The following is an 18,892-nucleotide window of genomic DNA, read 5'->3' as shown; positions in this document are numbered from 1 at the left end:
TTTATCAAACACTATATTTCTAATTTTTTTCAGATTTTTCCGTAAGGCTCGCCACCTTCAAGAATCCGAAAAACTGCTTTTTGTGGGGTTTTGGCGGATTTTCCCTATTTTATAGACTTCATAATATATCAAATCAATTTTTATTTTATAGGTTATATGTAACTTGAAGTAACTGAGTCCTTTAGAATATTTAAAAATGGGAGAAACACGTTCAAACCCCCCAAAACCCCCATAAACAACAGCTTTTTGGATTGTTGAAGGTGACCGGCGTTACAGAAAAAAATTAGAAATATAGTGTTTGATAAATTACACAAGATTAAGAAAAAATTAGATCTGCAGCTATCCCCAAAAAAAAGTTATATACTTTTTTCAAAAAAAAAAAAAATTTAATTTTTTGAGGTTATGTACACTCAACCTACAGGTCTATAAAAAATAGACGTGTTTTATAAAAGCCTTAACTATGCGTGTGAATTTTTTGAAATTTTAAAATTGATTGCATCCCACCAAGAAAAATAAAATCGAAAAATAAAGTTTTTGATGGAGGGAGCAGGGGGAAGGGGGTGGTGGGTTAAAATTACGATAAATCTTATGTCTCAATCACATAGAACTTAAATAAATGAAAAAAATTGAATTCTGGTAGTGAGGGAAGGTATTTTTTAATTTATGTATCCCGTCCATAAGTGGAAAGTTTGATGCGCCACTGTCGACGCATGTGCCACTGAAAAGTGACGGTACAGTGTTCAAACCTTTTCTTTTAGGTTCTACTATTTAAGTTATAGGGTCCCATCGTGCCTAAAATGATTAAGAAATTGCACCTATAGCGGCTAATCTATCTATTAAAAGGGGAAACGCATTAGAGAGTCGCGGACGCGACTCGTCGCGGTCAAGACAGTAGAAGACTTGAGATTCTCATTAAAAATTGAATCAAGTCCTCGTCGCGCGACTTTCAAATGCGTTCATGAAGATTAAAAACAACGTAAAGAATTTGAGCTAGACTAGTCCGCGACGAGTCGAGTCGCGTCCGCGACTCTCTAATGCGCTTCTACCTTAAGGAAGAAACGCATTAGAGAGTCGCATACACGACTCGTCGCGAACAAGACAGTCCCAGTCTCGTACTTAAGTATTTGCAGTTGACAGTCACCAAACCACAGTGTAGTTTTTGTAGAGAAGAATTGTTTGTATTGGCTGCTATATTAACCTTTAACTACACGCGCTGGCGTATTTTGTACGCCAGATATAAGAATTTTACTGCAAATATATTTAAAAATTTAATTTTTGACCTTGTTTATCTCTCTAACTTATCACTGCAATGTGCTTTACAATTTGGTTTTAGTTTCGTTATAATCGGCGTTCTGGGAAGATCGTAATTTACAGTTTATTATTTGTTGTTTCCGGTGGTGGACAATATACGCCACAATTATATTAATATAAGTAGTAATATAAGTACATATTTCGATTGTTTTTTAGTCATTATGGCACAAAATATATTTTTCTTTATAAGCAATACTTTTTCTCCTGTAAAAAATCACATTTCAAAAAAATTTTTATTAGTAATTTTATTTATCATGGAATCCAGTTATTCCATGATTCCAGTTATAAATCCCAATTGGCTTACTGAGAAGGAACTCCAAGTATTCACTGATGCCGAATAATGTTTATAACAAACAACTAAATGTATTTTTTCAAAAAAAAAAAACAAATTCGCTGTTTTTAAGTGTATTTTCTTGTGGCGTATAAAGTACGTCACGCGTGTAGTTATGTTATAACTTGATGCGCGGGTAGTTAAAGGTTAAAACCAGAAGAAAGTAAAAGGTTAACCATGGAAAATACTAGTACATCTAGTCAATCTCATCCGGTCATTAGAAGACGAATTTTACACATGATTTGTCAGATTAGGTAGATACGAAATACGTTTTAAACAGTCGTTTCGAATGTTAGATGAAAAATTTAGGCAGCTGGAAAGCTGCTAGAACAAGGAATTCAGTTACAAAATGCAAAATTTAGGACATGCCAACTCAAAGTTGTCTTGTTTGCAATGTGTCCGCGTCCCTGTGTGTGCACGTAATAGTGTCGAGAGCTTGACAAAGCGCGACCGAGATGACTTGAGATTCTCATCAAAGATTGAGTCGTGTCCTCATCGGGACTGTGCCTCGTCCGCGACTTCCAAATGCATTCATGCACGTTAAAAACAACAACAACTTTCAAAAAAAAATGAAGCTTCCAAGCTGGCCTAGCCTGCGATTAGGAGAGTCGCGTCCGCGACTCACTAAAGGCTGATTCTCACTATCATGCAAGGCAAGTGCTCGGCATGGGCAAGGCATCGGCTCGGCAAGATACATTTTATATAAAATCTTATGAACTTTGCATGCGACGTTCTTTTCGAAACAATCTTTGCCTAGCATGTGCCGTGAAGGTCACGACAGTGTGAATACCTTACCGACAAGCAATCTGCAATATTGGTTGTTTAAAAGCAGTTTTATAAAGACGATAGAGAAAAAAGTATTTTGTTTTTGAAGAGGTCCCTCAGTATGCGCCAATGTTTCTTCTTCTTTTGGCATCATAACTCTGGATGGGTCTTTGCCTGTCTGGCTATGTCCTTCCATTCGGATTTCTCTTATGTGCTTTTTCCCTATTGTCTTATGTTCATGGTTTTCGTGTCGTCTTCCACGTCATCCATCCCTCTAGTTCTAGCCCTTTCTTTTTTTTTTCGCCTTTCATTCGGCTTCCATTGTAATATTTTCTTTGTTGTTTATTGATTGTCTTTTCTCTGCACATGTCCCAGCCATGACAGTCTTTGACTTTCCACAAATTGTACAATATCGTAACCTTCATTCAATTCGTTGACCTCGTTGCTACTGATTCTCCATGTGACATCTTCCTCTTGCACCGGGCCATATACTTTTCTCAGTATTTTTCTCTCGAATGTGCTGAGTTGAGCTTCATCCCTTTTCGTCATTGCTCTGGTTTCACAACCATACGGGTCTAATCAATGTTCTGTAGATAGTCATTTTGGTTCTTTTGTCTTGTAATTTCGGTGTCATCAATCTTTTAATAGCATACCCCTCTGGAAATATGTGCATTAATTTCGATCCTTACGGAATTCTTCTAATTTCTGTGCCCAGATATGTGAAGGCATCCAAACGTTCAAGAGTATAGTTGTCTATTGTGATATCATTTTCATTGTTAGGTATTCTTTTGACGGTCATGTAATTCATTTTTGCTTCGTTTATTTAAAGCTCCCTTTTTCGTGCTTCAGGATCAATGTTTTTTAACGCTTCAGTGAGTCGTGTTAAAGTGTAGCGTCTGCATATGCAGTAATTTGTACTGTCTTGGTGTTTCATTGGTTTTTCTGATGAGTGACTCAAAAACTAGGTTGAATATTACGGTTTAATATGCAGCAATAAGTTGTTAAATTCATCCACTGTCATTCGGTTATATTTAAAAAATTTTGTCTGATCGTCTAAAAGTTCGGAGTGTAAGATTGCAAATTCTCCTTCTTTCGTGCGTTTCTTTAGCATTTTAAGCACCCAACAACGTCTTTTTCTATTTCTGCAATATTTGTTTCCATTTTCTGTTTCTTCGTCCAATATTAGGGCAATTTTTATTAACATTGTTCACTACACAAAGCAACCAACCCGCGGCAAGCCTTTCGCAGTGTGAATTGGCTCCGAAAACCTTGCCCGTGCCTTGCCGTTGCCGGTCCGGTTCCTTGCATGTCTAATGAGAATCAGGCTTAATGCATTTCCGCCTTTAATGACACGAATATCAACACACAATTTACACGCATTTCAGATATTATACAGGGTGAGTCATGAGGAACTGTACATACTCCTACCTCGTATAGAGGCTCCTATGGGGAATAACAAATGACCATTAAAAAGTGTCTGCTCCCATTGTTTAATAATATACAGGGCGAGTTTCGCATTTTGACATAAATTTGTATTCGTCATAATTTTTGAACGGTCAGATCGATGTGTCTCTTATTTTGGCCAATCGTTACACTATTACCACCTAATCAACTGATTTATTCAAACTAGAAAAAATCAGGTCCGGCTTTAAAAAATTAGTTCGTTTGCGTCTTAGAAAAAATTTCACCCTGTATACGCTTTTTGAAAACTCTAATATAAATTTTACAAATTAGACAAATAGGCAATTAAAATGGCATATTTATTTTTTTCCGCACACGATTCCTTAATTTTTTATAAAAAAATCAAATTTGACTATGAATTAAAAGTTTGGTAAAGTGAACCATAGATTTAAAAAAATTTACTTTTATTACAAAAATTAATTTTTTTTGAACAAATATTTAATTTATGTTACCATCCAATCAACTGATTTATTCAAACTAGAAAAAAATCAGGCCCGGATTTAAAAAATTAGTTCGTTTTGGTCTTAGAAAAAATTTCACCCTGTATACGCGATTTGAAAACTCTAATATGAATTTTACAAATTAGACAAATAGGCAATTAAAATGGCATATTTATTTTTTTCCGCACATGATTACTTAATTTTTTATTAAAAAAACAAATTTGTCAAAATCGGAATTTTAACCTAAAAATGAAAAAAAAATGAAATCACGGTTTAACTCGCTACAACTCTGTTCCATTTTAATATTTTTTTTCTGAAATTTTTACAGCACATATCTCTTACCATTGTGAAGACTATGAAAATTGTTGTAGACTTTCAGTCTTCTTCTCGTAAAAGTTATGAATTTTTAAAAATAAAAGGTGCAGATTCGTGAATTGCAAAGTTAAATCGCAAAAATTAAGTGAAAAAATTTAAAATTTATTTATCTGATCACGTCTATTAATGTTAAACTATAAAGTCCAAAAGAAGTGTTATGGGGAGTTTTAGATCTAGACGTGTCATAGAAAAAAAAATGTTAAAACTTTTAATTTTAAGAAAAACGTTGTTTTTGTAAATTAATTTTTGTAAAAAGTTCATTTTTGTAAATCTATGCAAAAACTTTGCCAAACTTTTTATGCATAGTCAAATTTGATTTTTTAATAAAAAATTAAGTAATCGTGTGGGGAAAAAAGTATGCCATTTTAATTGTCTATTTCTCTTATTTGTAAAATTAGAGTATATTAGAGTTTCTAAAAAACGTATACAGGGTGAAATTTTTTCTAAGACCCAAAACTAATAGGGGAATAAAAATTTTAATGTCAAAATTATACGGAGTGACGGATAAAAAAATTGAACGTATTAACGGAGTGCTGAAAGGCATATGTGGCGCCCTCTGGACAACACATAATTTTTGGTAGGGAATTTAGTTTTCTCGTCCCAAAAAACCCCCACATACCAAAGTTCGTGTTGATATCTCATGCCTGTCAGGAAATATTCAATAATATATAAAAAAAAAGTTTAACTTTGACACCCTGTATCTCGGTTATTATAAACTTTGTACTAAGGTAAGTTAGCTTAAATCGGCCTATTTTAACCTCAGGAACCTGAGGTTAAGCTATGGCCCATTCTTTACCAAACACCCTGTATAATTCCAAAGCCGCGTTAGAGGTATAAAACGGGAGACTACTATATTATTAAAGTAATTTTAAAAGATTTTATTTGTCGCCTCTTAAAATATGGTCTAGATATGAGATCTTTCGTTGTTTAACGATGTTTAGAAGCTCTCGTTATTCTTAAGAGCACTGAACGTGTAGACTCGTAGACAGCGATGTAATAAAAAGCAAATCGCTAGAAGTAAGAAAGATTTAACATGGAAGTAACAAGAGGATAAAAAAATAAGAGTAATTAGAAAATTCCAACATTACCAACACTTACAACAATAAAAACGAATAGTTCCCAAAGCGTATGGAAAAAATTGCAGATTTAGTCTATACCTACTAATTTATTTTCCAATAATGTTTGAGTTCATCTAGTTAACCCTAGTGCTCAAGCTAATAATGTTAGCATATTTAAAAAATAATGGTATGAGTTGGGCTGTCTATAAGTCATTTGAATGATTAGATTTTATTGTGTTGACTCACTGTACAGAATAATTTATTCATTTATGTTGAGTCCCATTCCATTTTAAAACAGTATCGATTGGTAAATAAAATAGCATAATTTATAAAATAATTAATTACAAATAATTACAAAATCAAATTAATTTGTTAACAAAGCTTTTAGCTTTTACATTACGATGTATTTATTGGTCCAGATACTTTCAAATAATCATATTAACCATAAAAGCATAATATGATGATGAAAGGAATGAAAAACTTGTTATGAATTAAACACTTTTAATGTAAAATGGTATAAAACGTTTTCAGTCATATCGGACCATCCTCAGTGAAAAATGTCTATACACCTAGTAATTTAATCAGCAAGTCTCCATTCATCAATTGGTTGTTAAAACTCATTGGACTACGTTCATGATTTCGTGCGGGGATCTGTATGTTCCCCTTAAAAAAATGTAATCATTTAACATCGACCTAGTGTCATACATGGGCACCGGCAGTGGGTTGCAAGGAGGTGCAATTGCGCCCCCTGTCCGGAAAGAAAGTACATTTTTTTACATGTAGAGTTCTAGATTTTATATTGGTTAAGAGTATTTATGAGAATTCAAATTAACAAATATACCTTTGAGCAAGTCAAGAAATTCACATATCTTGGATCGCTAGTAAACGCAATAAACACGACAAGTGACGAACTAAAAAGACGCATAGCAATAGCAAACAGAACAGTTCACGTTCTCCAGAAACATTTAAAAAAAAATTTTTAATGACATCCAATGTTTATTACAATCTATCTCATCACAAACAATAAGCAATATGCATAACTATTGTAAAATAACATAGAGGGAAGCCGCCCAGTGGCGAGCACCCTGTAAGACATATAAGATTATAATTTTAAAATACATACAACAGACCAATTACTTGGAACATAATAGATAAAATTTAGTATAGTAGACAGCACAGGCAAATAAATATGGTTATTAGAAGTCTAAAAACAAAAATAAAAATGCGAAAGATTAAAAAATCACTGAAACTAAAACTTGATTATTTCACCGCACTATGACACTGCACTCTGTTTCTCCAGATATACTAGTGGTCCAAAGGGTCATGTATTTTTAATCTTCTTTCATGTGAAATGTTGAGCAGGTTCGTAGCGAGCAGATTTGGATGGTAAGATAGTCTGGTCTTGTATGTAGAGTTTACAGCGGATATTGCTTCGCTAACAGTTGGTAGCTATTTAAAAAATCAAAATATAAAACGTGCAGTAAAGCTCAATATACAAGACCTTAATAAGACTGTTTTGATATATGGGGCTGAAACGTGGACCTTATCTGAAAATGATGAAAAACTTCTTGGTATTTTTGAGAGAACAATTCTTAGAACGATTTTTGGGGCCATAAATGAAAATGGGCTATGGAGTCGAAGATGCAACTTTGAATTGTATCAGTTATACACCGATGCAGATATTGTGAAATTCGTTAAAGTGCAGAGACTTAGAAGGGCTGGACATATTGCTAAGATGTCAGATCACCAAAAAAACACTAAGAAATTAACATTTTCAAAACCAGAACAAGTAGAGGACGGCCACGAAGAAGATGTATTGATGATGTGGAAGAAGACCTAAAGATTCTAGGTGTAAGAAGATGGAGGGAAGTTGCTAGGAATCGACAGGAATGGCGACTTCTTTGCGAGTAGGCCAAGATCCACAACGGATTCCCGAGCCACTTATGATGATGACAGTATTTCTAGATTCAGATGCACCCCGTCAAATTCAAATGCACCCACTGAAAATAATCCTGGCTGCGCCCATCGTGTCACAATAAGTATTATAATAGTTATTTATGTACCAAGTCAGTAAAGTCTTTACTGACGTGGTAAATACAAAATTTTATCGGCAATCATAAAAAACATTAACACTTACTGAACTACATCCTAATGAAAAAAGAGTGTGTGTGTGTACTTGGTACGCACGTAAGACGTTATACTTCTATTATGATTTCAAAGAAATAAATATATTTTAAACAGTTAATCGTATTTTTAGTTAAATATTAAACCAACTGAAACACTTAAAATAAAATACCAAAAATTAAAAATACCGTTAATAGTTACGGCATTGTTTATGAAGTGTAGCCTCCCGCAGCGCAGTTGCTTTTCCCTTGATGAGTAGTAGAAAATCTAAATAAATATATTTGCTAACAAATTATCATTAATATCTGCCACTGTCCTATATACATATAATCGAATTAACAAAAACTCTGTTTCATAATATACAATTTGTATTTGCATTAATACAAAACTTAAAAGATGTAAGAATTTTATTAATTTTAGACGAAATAAAAATGTCGTATGGCAGTAATGACGTGACGATGACAGAAAGCTTTTGCATGATGGCCGATTTCGATGTTTAATCGATAGTTGTTATCAATATTGAATAAGTACCTAATTACTAAATCTGTAGTTTTGATTTATGTTTTATGAAAAAGTTCACTTTCTGACATAAATTTAATTAATAATAACGTAAATGTTGTACAATATTTTTAATTTTAAAGTAAATAAATTTTAAGTTCACTCAAATAAATAATCGATTACTGCCATCGACCACTTACATTCAATCTCAGTTTATTTTGATTAATTGCGGCAGGTAAAGTAAAATTCTTCTTTCAGTACAATAAAGTGTTACTTTACTGCCGCAAATGGCGTCAAATGAGTACTATAATGAATGACTTTAGTCACGGTTGGCGATAAAATTAATAACTTCAATTATGTAACTTAAGGGTCATCTGAACTCGTTCTGTGCCTAGTTTCAATTACTAGATGTATAGACATTTTTCACTGAGAATGATCAGATAAGACTGAAAACGTTCTGAATCTTTTTAAATCCATTTTGGATATTTTTCAAAAAATGTTTAAAAACATTTTAAACCAATTTACATTATAAGTGTTTTTATTTCATAATATTTTTTTTTAACTGTGGTGTACAAATAACCACTGGGATTTCCCTGTTATATCTTCAGAAATGAATGCTTGCAAGCGAATGATGGAGGAGGCTGGGCCCAATTTGGGCTGTAGCCATAGACATGATAAGAATAGACAAAAAATCGTGAGCAAAATGGTGAAATACGAAGTACTCCATCAGTTGCCTATCTATCTCTCTTCACCGAGCAATTAAGCACCTATGACAGACACAGACAGCTAGATTACTCAAAAAGAATACTGATGCTTCACCTTTATTTAGGTACATAACGGCTCATACCCATAGACATCTAAGAATAGACTACGTAAGGTATGGGCCGCTCTGCACATCGAGGTGTAACACCAATTTCAAAGATGTCATTATCCAATATTCACTGTCAGAGGTCTAGCCATCTTTGTCTTCCAAAACGCGGGATCGCGCGGTAAAGAGAGACAGATGGACCACCTATTAACTACCTTACACAGTGTAATGCATAACGTGTAGCCATCATACTGTAACCCTAGTGTGTAACTGTATTACACTATTTTGCCTACCATGCCTAAACGACAAATAGTGGTTTATTCGATGAATAACGTTATACAGTGGAACCCCGATAAGTCGGCCCCTGATAACCCGGAAGTCCGATTAACCCGGACCGATTTTCATCAGACAAACATTTCAACAATAAAAATGTATGTAATATATTTGAGAGATAATGTGTATTTGTGTAATTTGAACTATGCGATAGTAAAAATGACTCATGGCACACGACAGCAGAGCGACATTCATTGTCAAAGACTAAAAGACTATTTAAAAAATTCTTTTTTAAACAGTGGTCTTAGTCTCCACTGTTCTTAAATAACATAACATTGTTCCGATTGTGACCGTATTGTGTGTAGTACAGTCGTATTTTTCGCTTCCGTTCTGTAATTGTGCTTCAGATAGGTTTGTGTTTGCGTGTTTTTTGTCTATGCATGAGTTTTTTACCAAGAAATGAACAATATTCTATACTCTATACATAGGGTTACCATACGTCCGGATTTCGTCCGGATTTGAAAGGCATGTCCGGATTGGCGTCCGGATATGAGAAATGTCCGAATTTTTTTCTTTACTAAAAAAAATATTTAAAAAAACATATTTAACAAATTACTCGAAGATCTCAAAGATGCAAATTTTATTACGGTTACAATTGATAGTTCAAACAGAAACGAAATCAAACTGACTCCGGTATGTGTTCGTTATTTTAAGCAAAATGAAGGTGTCAACGTGAAACTTTTATTTTTTGATGAACTTCCGGGTGAAACATCTGATATTTTAGTAGAACATGTTTTAAAATGTATTAAGTAAAGTAGTCTCTTGATTCAAATGTAATTTGCCTTTGTGCTGATAATACCAATACTAACTTTGGGGGTGTCAAAAGGCAAGGGCAAGTTTATGTTTTTTTCCTTGGACTACCCCTGTCCGGATTTGGCCTTAATAAATTATGGTAACCCTATCTATACAACTATACGTAATTTAGATGGTACTGTGCATATATATTTCATGTTATTTCAATTATAATGGAGTTTGTCTGTAAGTATACCGTATGTTATTAATTTTTACCATATTCTCTGGCTAACCTGGATTTTCGATAACCTGGATCGGCCGCAGTCTCGATTAATCCGAGTTATCGAGGTTCCACTGTACTACCAATAAATCTGACACATGTATGTTTCACTAATGTCAAATAAGATTTATTTTATTTCATATTCTCAAATAAATATTTACTCTTCGAATTAATGACAAGTAATTCTCACTTTAAATATCTATAACAATAAAACAATAATGGACTGATAAATTTTATTCAACAAATAACTGTTCACTGATTTATTTGTTGTTGGTGAAACCTGCACTTAGTAGTTAATTAGTAAACTGAATGATTACTTTAATAAAATGTCATTCATGCAATTAATTTTATTGTGTGTAATAAATTATATATAAATCTTATATGCATTTCAATTGCTTTTAATACAATAAAATTTCAACATTATTGCTGAACATAAAATATACAAAATTAAATAATTTACACTTCTCAAGAATGTAAAATTAAATTTTAAATCAAGGACCGTTTGAGGTCCATTGATCATCACTTTATTACAAACTTGCTATCTAGCATGGTTTTGACTATAGTGACTTCCATAGTAATCAGAATTGATAGGGAGCAAAAAATCTTAGATGATTTAATAGGGGATTAATTAGATATTTAGATTTAATCTTAGATGATTTATAGTCATCCACAACTGCAATTGTTTTGATTTCAAATCTATTTTTTTTTTTCAGAGATAAATATAAAGTAGATGTAATATATATTATATTTATATTATATCGCACCTCCCCTCAAAGAGTGTCATAAGTCAAAAGAGCAAAGTTTCGAGAAAACAATGTTTAAAGTTTGTCCTACATTTTCTGGTTTGAGTCAAAAACTATTAAAATTACAATAACTATTTTAGTCCGTTACAATGGTTTTTGAAGCTCTATAAAATAGCGTATTAATTATATTAAAAAATTTTTTTTGAGTTGTGACACTATACAGATAATATAACGAAAAATTTACGAGATATTATTTATCAAAAGTGACACTTGCAGTACAGAATATATAATATAATATTATTGTTATCTGGTTAACAGACTTATACTTTTTAATGATGTAACTTTAAATACAAGTAACAACATTAAATACAAAATACTGCAAAAAGAAATATAAATAGGTAAGTGATAAATGTGTCACTTTTCTTGAGCACATACGCAGATTGTTTTGAATCAAGTATTCACATACTGTCTTAACTCAACAAACGACGCTTTACACACATCCTAGATCAGTGTTTCCCAACGTGGGGCCCATACCCCACAGGGGGGCAATTTGATTTTTAAGGGGAGGAATTCGAATATGGGCTGGACACGAGTTTACCTTTTCGCTATGGGCCATTTATATGTAATGCTAAATTTCTGTGAAAAACATAAAGTTTCTATATAGGTACTGCTCATACTTCATCTAATAATCTTATTTTTGAGCCTAGTCAAATATCTTTATTCATCGCTAAAACTGGAAAAAATCATACTACAGGAGAGAATTTAATAAAACCGTCAATATCAGCATTTCTTAAAATGTTTCTTAAAATGTTTTAAGACAAAAAGTAATGACAAAAATGTAAAAGCTATGCCACTCAGTAACAATACTGTTAGCAGAAGAATAGACGAAATGGGTGAAGATACTGAAAAACAACTTGTTGGTTGAAAAGCTGAAAACAAGAAATTTCTTGTGCAAATGAATGAATCAACTTTGAGAGATAATGAAGCAGTATTGGTAACTTAGGTGAGATGCATTGATATAGGGCATTTTGCTAAAGAAATGTTGTTCTGTAAAAGCACAATAATGAAAAATTTAACATCTTGTGCTGCTAATGGCGCTCCTAATGTGATGGCAAACGAAATGCTTGCTTAAGTGATTCTTGTACATTGTGTTATGCACAAAAATGTTAAACATCTCTCCTGTTCTATATGAAGCACTACATTCCCTAAGAAAGTGTGTTAATGCTATTAACTCTAATGCCAAATGTGAGCGTCTCTTAAAGTTATTTTGTGAAGAACAAAATGAAGACCATGTGAGACTTTTACTTCATACTGAATTAAGATGGCTATCTGAAGGGAACTACTTGAAAAGATTTATGGAATTGTAGTAAAGAAAAGAGAGACGTTCTCACAAACAATTTATTTTACTACTGACGACCGGTTTCGCTGTTTACAATTTATACAGCATCATCAGGTCCGGTTAAAGTAAAATCAAATGCTACAAAAAGCATTTGTAGCATTTGATTTTACTTTAACCGGACCTGATGATGCTGTATAAATTGTAAACAGCGAAACCGGTCGTCAGTAGTAAAATAAATTTTTTGTGAGAACGTCTCTCTTTTCTTTACTACACTAGTATGGACTCACACATGCAACACATTCATTATTTATTTATGGAATTGTCTATTATTAGGATGGAAAGTGTTTGTGAGTTATTTAGCCGAAATCTTTAAAAAACTAAATATATTAAATAAGCAACTTCAAGGAACAAATAAAATTCTTGTCGAAGCAAAAGCGAAAATATTATTAAATTTGGTTTCATTACTCATGTTGAGTTATGTCAGGAACATATTAACTACACAAACTTTGAATATTCTGAATATTCTATCGACTGATTTAAAAGAAAGATTTTCTGATTTAAAACAAATTCCAACATGGATGATGCAGCCAATTTTAGGGGATTTGTCTGATATATCAAATACGCAGCATCAAGAAGAACTTGTAGAATTGCAAAATGATGAATAAGTTAAAACTTTATTTAATATAAAATGAGCGGCGGTATGGTTTTGTGGGAAAACAGAAATCAAATACCCAAATTCAACCAAATGTGCAAGAAAATTATTACTACCGTTTTCATCTTCATATTTTGAGCTGAATGTGGATTTGGTGATGTACTTAAATGATTTACTGTTAAAATAGAAATTGGCTGGATATAACTCAACATGGACACTTGAGACTGAAGCTAACCAAATTGGAAACTAATATAAAATCTCTGTGCAGGAAGAATCAAGAGCAAGGATCAAACTAAATTAAAATAATAAATGAATATAGAAAAATATATGCATATTAAAATTATCTGGAATCTTAATTTGAGTTTTTCATTTTATTATATTTGAAAATGTACTGTTTCGATAACAATTTCCTAGTGATTTCTTCCTAAAACCCATCTTTTCTAGAGGACCAATTTAATCTTGTAATATTCAAAATTATTATGTATGTTACATTGGGGGGGGGAGGGGGTCATAAAAATTTTTGGAATGGCTAAAGTGGGGCATGGCACAAAAAGGTTGAGAAACACTGTCCTAGATGGACAAATCGATGGCTTAGTGTGAAAACCTCGTATCTCATTTTTTTTCGAAAATGACATTTTGGTGGTTTTAGTTTGAAAACCTTGTATCTCACGATTTTCAACTGTTAGAAAAAATCCAAATACACCAGACTATTTTCTACAGCCGAAAAAAGAAACCACGTATATCAATTGCTCTCTTGATTTAGTGTGAATACCACGTATATTTATAACCAAGAATTTGGTACTTAATTTGGAGTGTTTGTTTAAGAAATTCGACTTGGAGAAATGTTTTTTTGTGAACAACAAAAGGTAGTCCGGCATATAGAAACATTTTATAAACCTTAAATTAAAAGATCTGTACTGTATCAACCTAGTATTTGGAGGTGTGCAATAAGCTATGAAAAATGAAAACCTCATAAATAATCATAAACAACCTCATTTTAGATGAAAAACATGTATATCAAGATATACGAGGTTATCATAGTTACTTGGGCAAAGGCTCTATATACTGCAAGGATATTTACATACTTTTCATAGTTAATATTTGTATTTTCAATTTAATAGCAACATTTAACACTTTCAGCTCTGGGCCAAGATCAGATATTTGTCTCAATTGGCTCAAATTAAAATATGTAACAGTAGTTTTTGTTTTTAGATTATATTATGCAGAAAATCAGTTTTTTGCCTCTCCTGTAAAATTGTAATTTAATGAGATACGAGGTTTTCACACTAAGCAAAGCATCAAAATGCTTTGCACAAATCAATATGTGACACTGTTTGTGTTTGGTGCATCATTGATTTTGGATAATCGTATAATGACACAAGTGTCATCTAATGATAAATACTTGACCCATAGACGTAACACTTTGCGAGATAGGAGTTTATAGTTTTATTAAACTGTTGGTGCAATAAAACCGATTTTAAAATTTTTTGAGTTACGAGACACTCTTTGAGCGGAGGATCCAATATGCGGAGGATCCCATATGTATTAACTTTTCGTTAAAACAATTTTTCCGTTTCTCTAGTGTGTGACGAAATACAATTAAGTCAAAGTATGAGATTTAAAACAAGATTCCTGTTTATTAAATAATATTTGTTCCTATATCAAATAATTGCTATGACTTTTGTACATTATCAAAAAAGGCATTGTAATAATTAATCTATTAACATTAAACAATATTTTCAGACTTTGGATCACTGGTAGCAATAGGTGAATAAGGAACAACTGTTGGTTTTCTTCTAAAGGTAACATAAGTATATACTAAGCTTCCAAGTACACTTATATTAATTCCCAAGAAATTTTCTACAGAAAATATATAATCTCCACCTATCACCATACCCAGATAAGTCACACAAATATTTTTTAAAGTTCCTATAATTGTTGTAGTCAAAGCAGAATTATAATATGTACATAATACTACACTGTAAGATAAAACAAATCCCATAACACAAGATAATAAAAATTGAACCAAAAATAGTGTGTCATTCCAAGACTGGTAGTTATAAGTAGCTTCTATATCACCCGAATAAATTGCAAATAAAATAGATGGTATTATCATAAATAAAGAATTATAAAACATAAGTCCATACTTCCCCAACTCTTTAGAATCCAGTTTCTTCTTCATATATACCCCGTTAGTAGCAGTAAAAAAGTTATTTAAGAAAATAAATACGTAACCTCTTACTGAAAATGCAAGATCATTTATAGCTGCAACTATGGCACCTACTATCATGGTATACACACTGAACTGTACACTAAAGTTCGGCTTGATTCCTAGTATATACAACTCCAAAATCATTGTCATTAGTATGGAAAACCTCCTTAAAGCTGTGAACATTGGAAGACTTAATTCTTTGGTGCCTCCTAAGCCGAAGAACATATTTCCTATATAGATCAATGGCAATGGAAATATTTTTCCAAATGTGTTCATTTCCAAACTAGGGAAACTAACTATTCTGAGTTTTTTAGCTGTAAATAAGACAACTATTGTAGCAACCATTTGACCTATTCCTAGGACTTGAAATGAAGGAAAACCATACGTCGTCAGCACCAGTTTATTTACCACTGTTATCATAAAAGATGAAATACCATAAAATACAGCTGATAACACTTTCTTCCAGAACAAGGACTGTTCATTAATTTCTTCCTGAGATCGAGTCATGATTTTGTTTACACTATATCGCTGGTTTTACAAAAATGTATCATTGTCGTTATGGAAGTTTAAATCTAACTGAACTCTTCCACTCTTCCCTTATTTTAATTGAGAATTCAGATATGATATCATTATACGATTATACCGCCTTGGCCTACAACACAACAAATGAGATATGCAAGGCAAAAGGCAAGGACACAGATGTTAACTGTCAACGATGTCAGTTCAATGTCAATATAAATAGAATTTTAAATTTTATCCTGAAGAATAATAATTTGTAAACATGGTACAAATACACAATTAGTTTAAAGATAATCTTACCTTTTTTTATAATAAGCTTACTGCAATTTACTGCCATAAATATCGAGAAAATCACTAGCGTTTCACTTTTTCACTTTCGGTAATTCTCACAGTACATCAAATTGCAAAGAACACGAATATTCGTCATATTCACAGAACACGTATAATATAAAATATACGCGAAAGCCAATCCCGACAGAGGGCGGTCAAAATGTCAAAGATGGACGATAAGTTCGGGAGAACAATTCTGTTGTCATTTGATCTCAAAGCCGTAAAACGTTGCTTTTCATTCACAGTCACTTCTTTCGAGCTTCTGTCATAATGTTGTTTAATCCGTTCATATCACAGCCACGTTTACTTTATAAGTCATGAAGTGAAAAAGGCAACGTCGCAATTGACGACGTCGGTAGTTACCTCTAATAAACAGGAAGGAGTGTGTCATATATCAACAACACCTAAAATTTCTAGCGGAACCGGCCATCTTGAACGTCTGTGGATGACTCATAAGTTTTTGTCAACGAGGTAGAAGGTGTTTGTGTATTGGATCAGCTGTGTGCATAGGCGTACCATCTGGTAAAGCTCCTGTATATGCAATCAATTAACTGAAGTTATTAGTATAATAAAATTTTATTTAACTGAATTTTCAACAAAATATTATATTAATACGTATTTTCTCTTGATCTATAGCTGTTTGTTTAACATCAAAGATGTAATAAAATCGTTAAGAATTTCTTTTCTTTCCTCTTTCAAAGGTACGTCACTGGAGATAGAAAGCAAATCTGACAGCTGATCGCGATTTGCAACCTCCTTCCTGGCTCGGAGTCATTTCGCATTGTACTCCTTCCTGGTTTCTTTATATTCTAACTATGTACCAAGAACCGACACTGACGGCGATTCTTTTGTTGTTAGCATGTACAGCTGGTTCCAAAAAAACTGATACGAGTCTTAAGCCAAGCGTCCACAGACCCGCATCGTACGCATCGTACGCAACGGATTTTAGTTTGCCTTACAATTATTGCCGATAATGCGATCCGTACGATGCGGTGGACGCGGTTACATAAAGGCCGCGTCCCACCATCAAATAATTTGATCAAACTAGTTTGAGCAAACTGAAAGTGACACTTAAGGCCGCGTCTCACCATCAAATAATTTGATCAAACTTGACAGTTAGTGACACAAAGTGACAGTTAGTGACGTCACATCCTGAGTGTTCATTGTGGATAATAATGAAAAATTTTAATTTTAAATAAAGTACAAACAAGTTAGACAACTCAATACAAAAAATTTGATCAAACTAGACTGATAGTGAGAGCACAGATTTTTAGAATTTCAAAAAAACTGCAATTGTGACGTCACTTTGACGTACTTCCTCAAGTACGTCAAGTTTGCTCAAACTGTTTGATCAAATTATTTGATGGTGAGACGCGGCCTTTAAGGCCCCGTCTCACCATCAAATAATTGACAGTTATTTGATCAAACTTGACAGTTAGTGACACAAAGTGACAGTTAGTATGTATAGTTTGTGTCACTAGTTAAGTTTGACTGTCAAGTTTGATCAAATAACTGTCAATTATTTGATGGTGAGACGGGGCCTTTAGTGACGTCACATCCTGAGTGTTCATTGTGGATAATAACGAAAAATTTTAATTTTAAATAAAGTACAAACAAGTTAGAAAACTCAATACAAAATATTTGATCAAACTAGACTGAGTGAGAGCACAGATTTTTAGAATCAATTGTGACGTCACTTTGATGTACTTCCGGAGTTTGCTCAAACTGTTTGATCAAATTATTTGATGGTGAGACGCGGCCTTTAGTTTCTGTACAAGGCAAACTAAAATCCATTGCGTACGATGCGGGTCTGTGGACGCTTGCCTTTAAAGCGTATTTTGTAGAAAATTGAGCAGTGTACTTTCTTCTTCTTCTTCTTTTTCTGTTTGGTCTCGCTGCAAGGCAATTACCAGCACGATTTATAGGCGATCTTGATGTAGTCTGGCTCTAAAGGCTGTATGACACTATACATTTTCTTGTATCATTTCTAATATCGTTTCTGATATGTCAAAAAAATGCATAGTGTCATACACAGATACAAGAAACGATACAAGAATTTGAGTCAGACACAGATTCTTGTACAAGAACTGCGCCAATTTCTGCGCAAAGAGCAAAAACGTAAAACCTGCTGGTAAAACATCTAAAATGTCATAATTACTTACTCATAATGGCGGCTGAAATGAAAATGGGATCATGTATTGATGAATTTATTTGTGTTTTTGTAGGTATTATTTATAAATCTTATATTGATACTTGATATCTTATATTGATACCGTTTGGTATGGACTACTGTTCTACTAATAACCATATATTTAGCTCCTAGTAAAGTTCAAACTATAAATTTAGGTTTCATGGTGCATAATTTTTTACAAAATACAATAGCTCCTAATTTGGATCAAACTAAAGATAATTCTAATGCAAATATTTTAGCACAAATATCAAAACAAAATAAAAACACAAATAATCAACCTCAAACAGTCAACGTAAAATTCTAGCATTAAAATGTGAATTAAAAGTTTATAAATTTATAAAATCCTTAAAATCAGCTGTAGATGTAGATGCAGTACTACCATAACGTGAC

At 32.8% G+C, this 18,892-nt stretch overlaps 2 protein-coding genes across 3 annotated transcripts in view; both read right to left on the bottom strand.

Moving 5' to 3' along the window:
• LOC126890384 (methyltransferase-like protein 22) overlaps positions 1–16,415 on the bottom strand; it is an 844,950-nt gene extending 828,535 nt beyond the window's left edge. Inside the window, exon 1 of one of the 2 annotated variants that reach the window (XM_050659270.1) lies at positions 16,282–16,415. The gene's annotated coding sequence lies outside the window, so the exon portion shown is untranslated. The remainder of the gene's footprint in view (positions 1–16,281) is intronic. The other variant, XM_050659272.1, reaches the window with a different exon arrangement.
• LOC126890383 (UDP-sugar transporter UST74c) lies at positions 14,863–16,152 on the bottom strand. Its single transcript, XM_050659266.1, has one exon. It carries the CDS (start codon positions 15,967–15,969, stop codon positions 14,977–14,979), a length of 993 nt encoding a protein of 330 aa, XP_050515223.1. The 5' UTR covers positions 15,970–16,152; the 3' UTR covers positions 14,863–14,976.
• Positions 16,416–18,892: the final 2,477 nt, after the last annotated feature.

Source organism: Diabrotica virgifera, chromosome 8, assembly GCF_917563875.1.
Source record: "Diabrotica virgifera virgifera chromosome 8, PGI_DIABVI_V3a".
Classification (NCBI taxonomy): domain Eukaryota; kingdom Metazoa; phylum Arthropoda; class Insecta; order Coleoptera; family Chrysomelidae; genus Diabrotica; species Diabrotica virgifera.
Note: the sequence above shows the minus strand (reverse complement) of the source record. Positions and strands in the feature narration are given on the sequence as shown.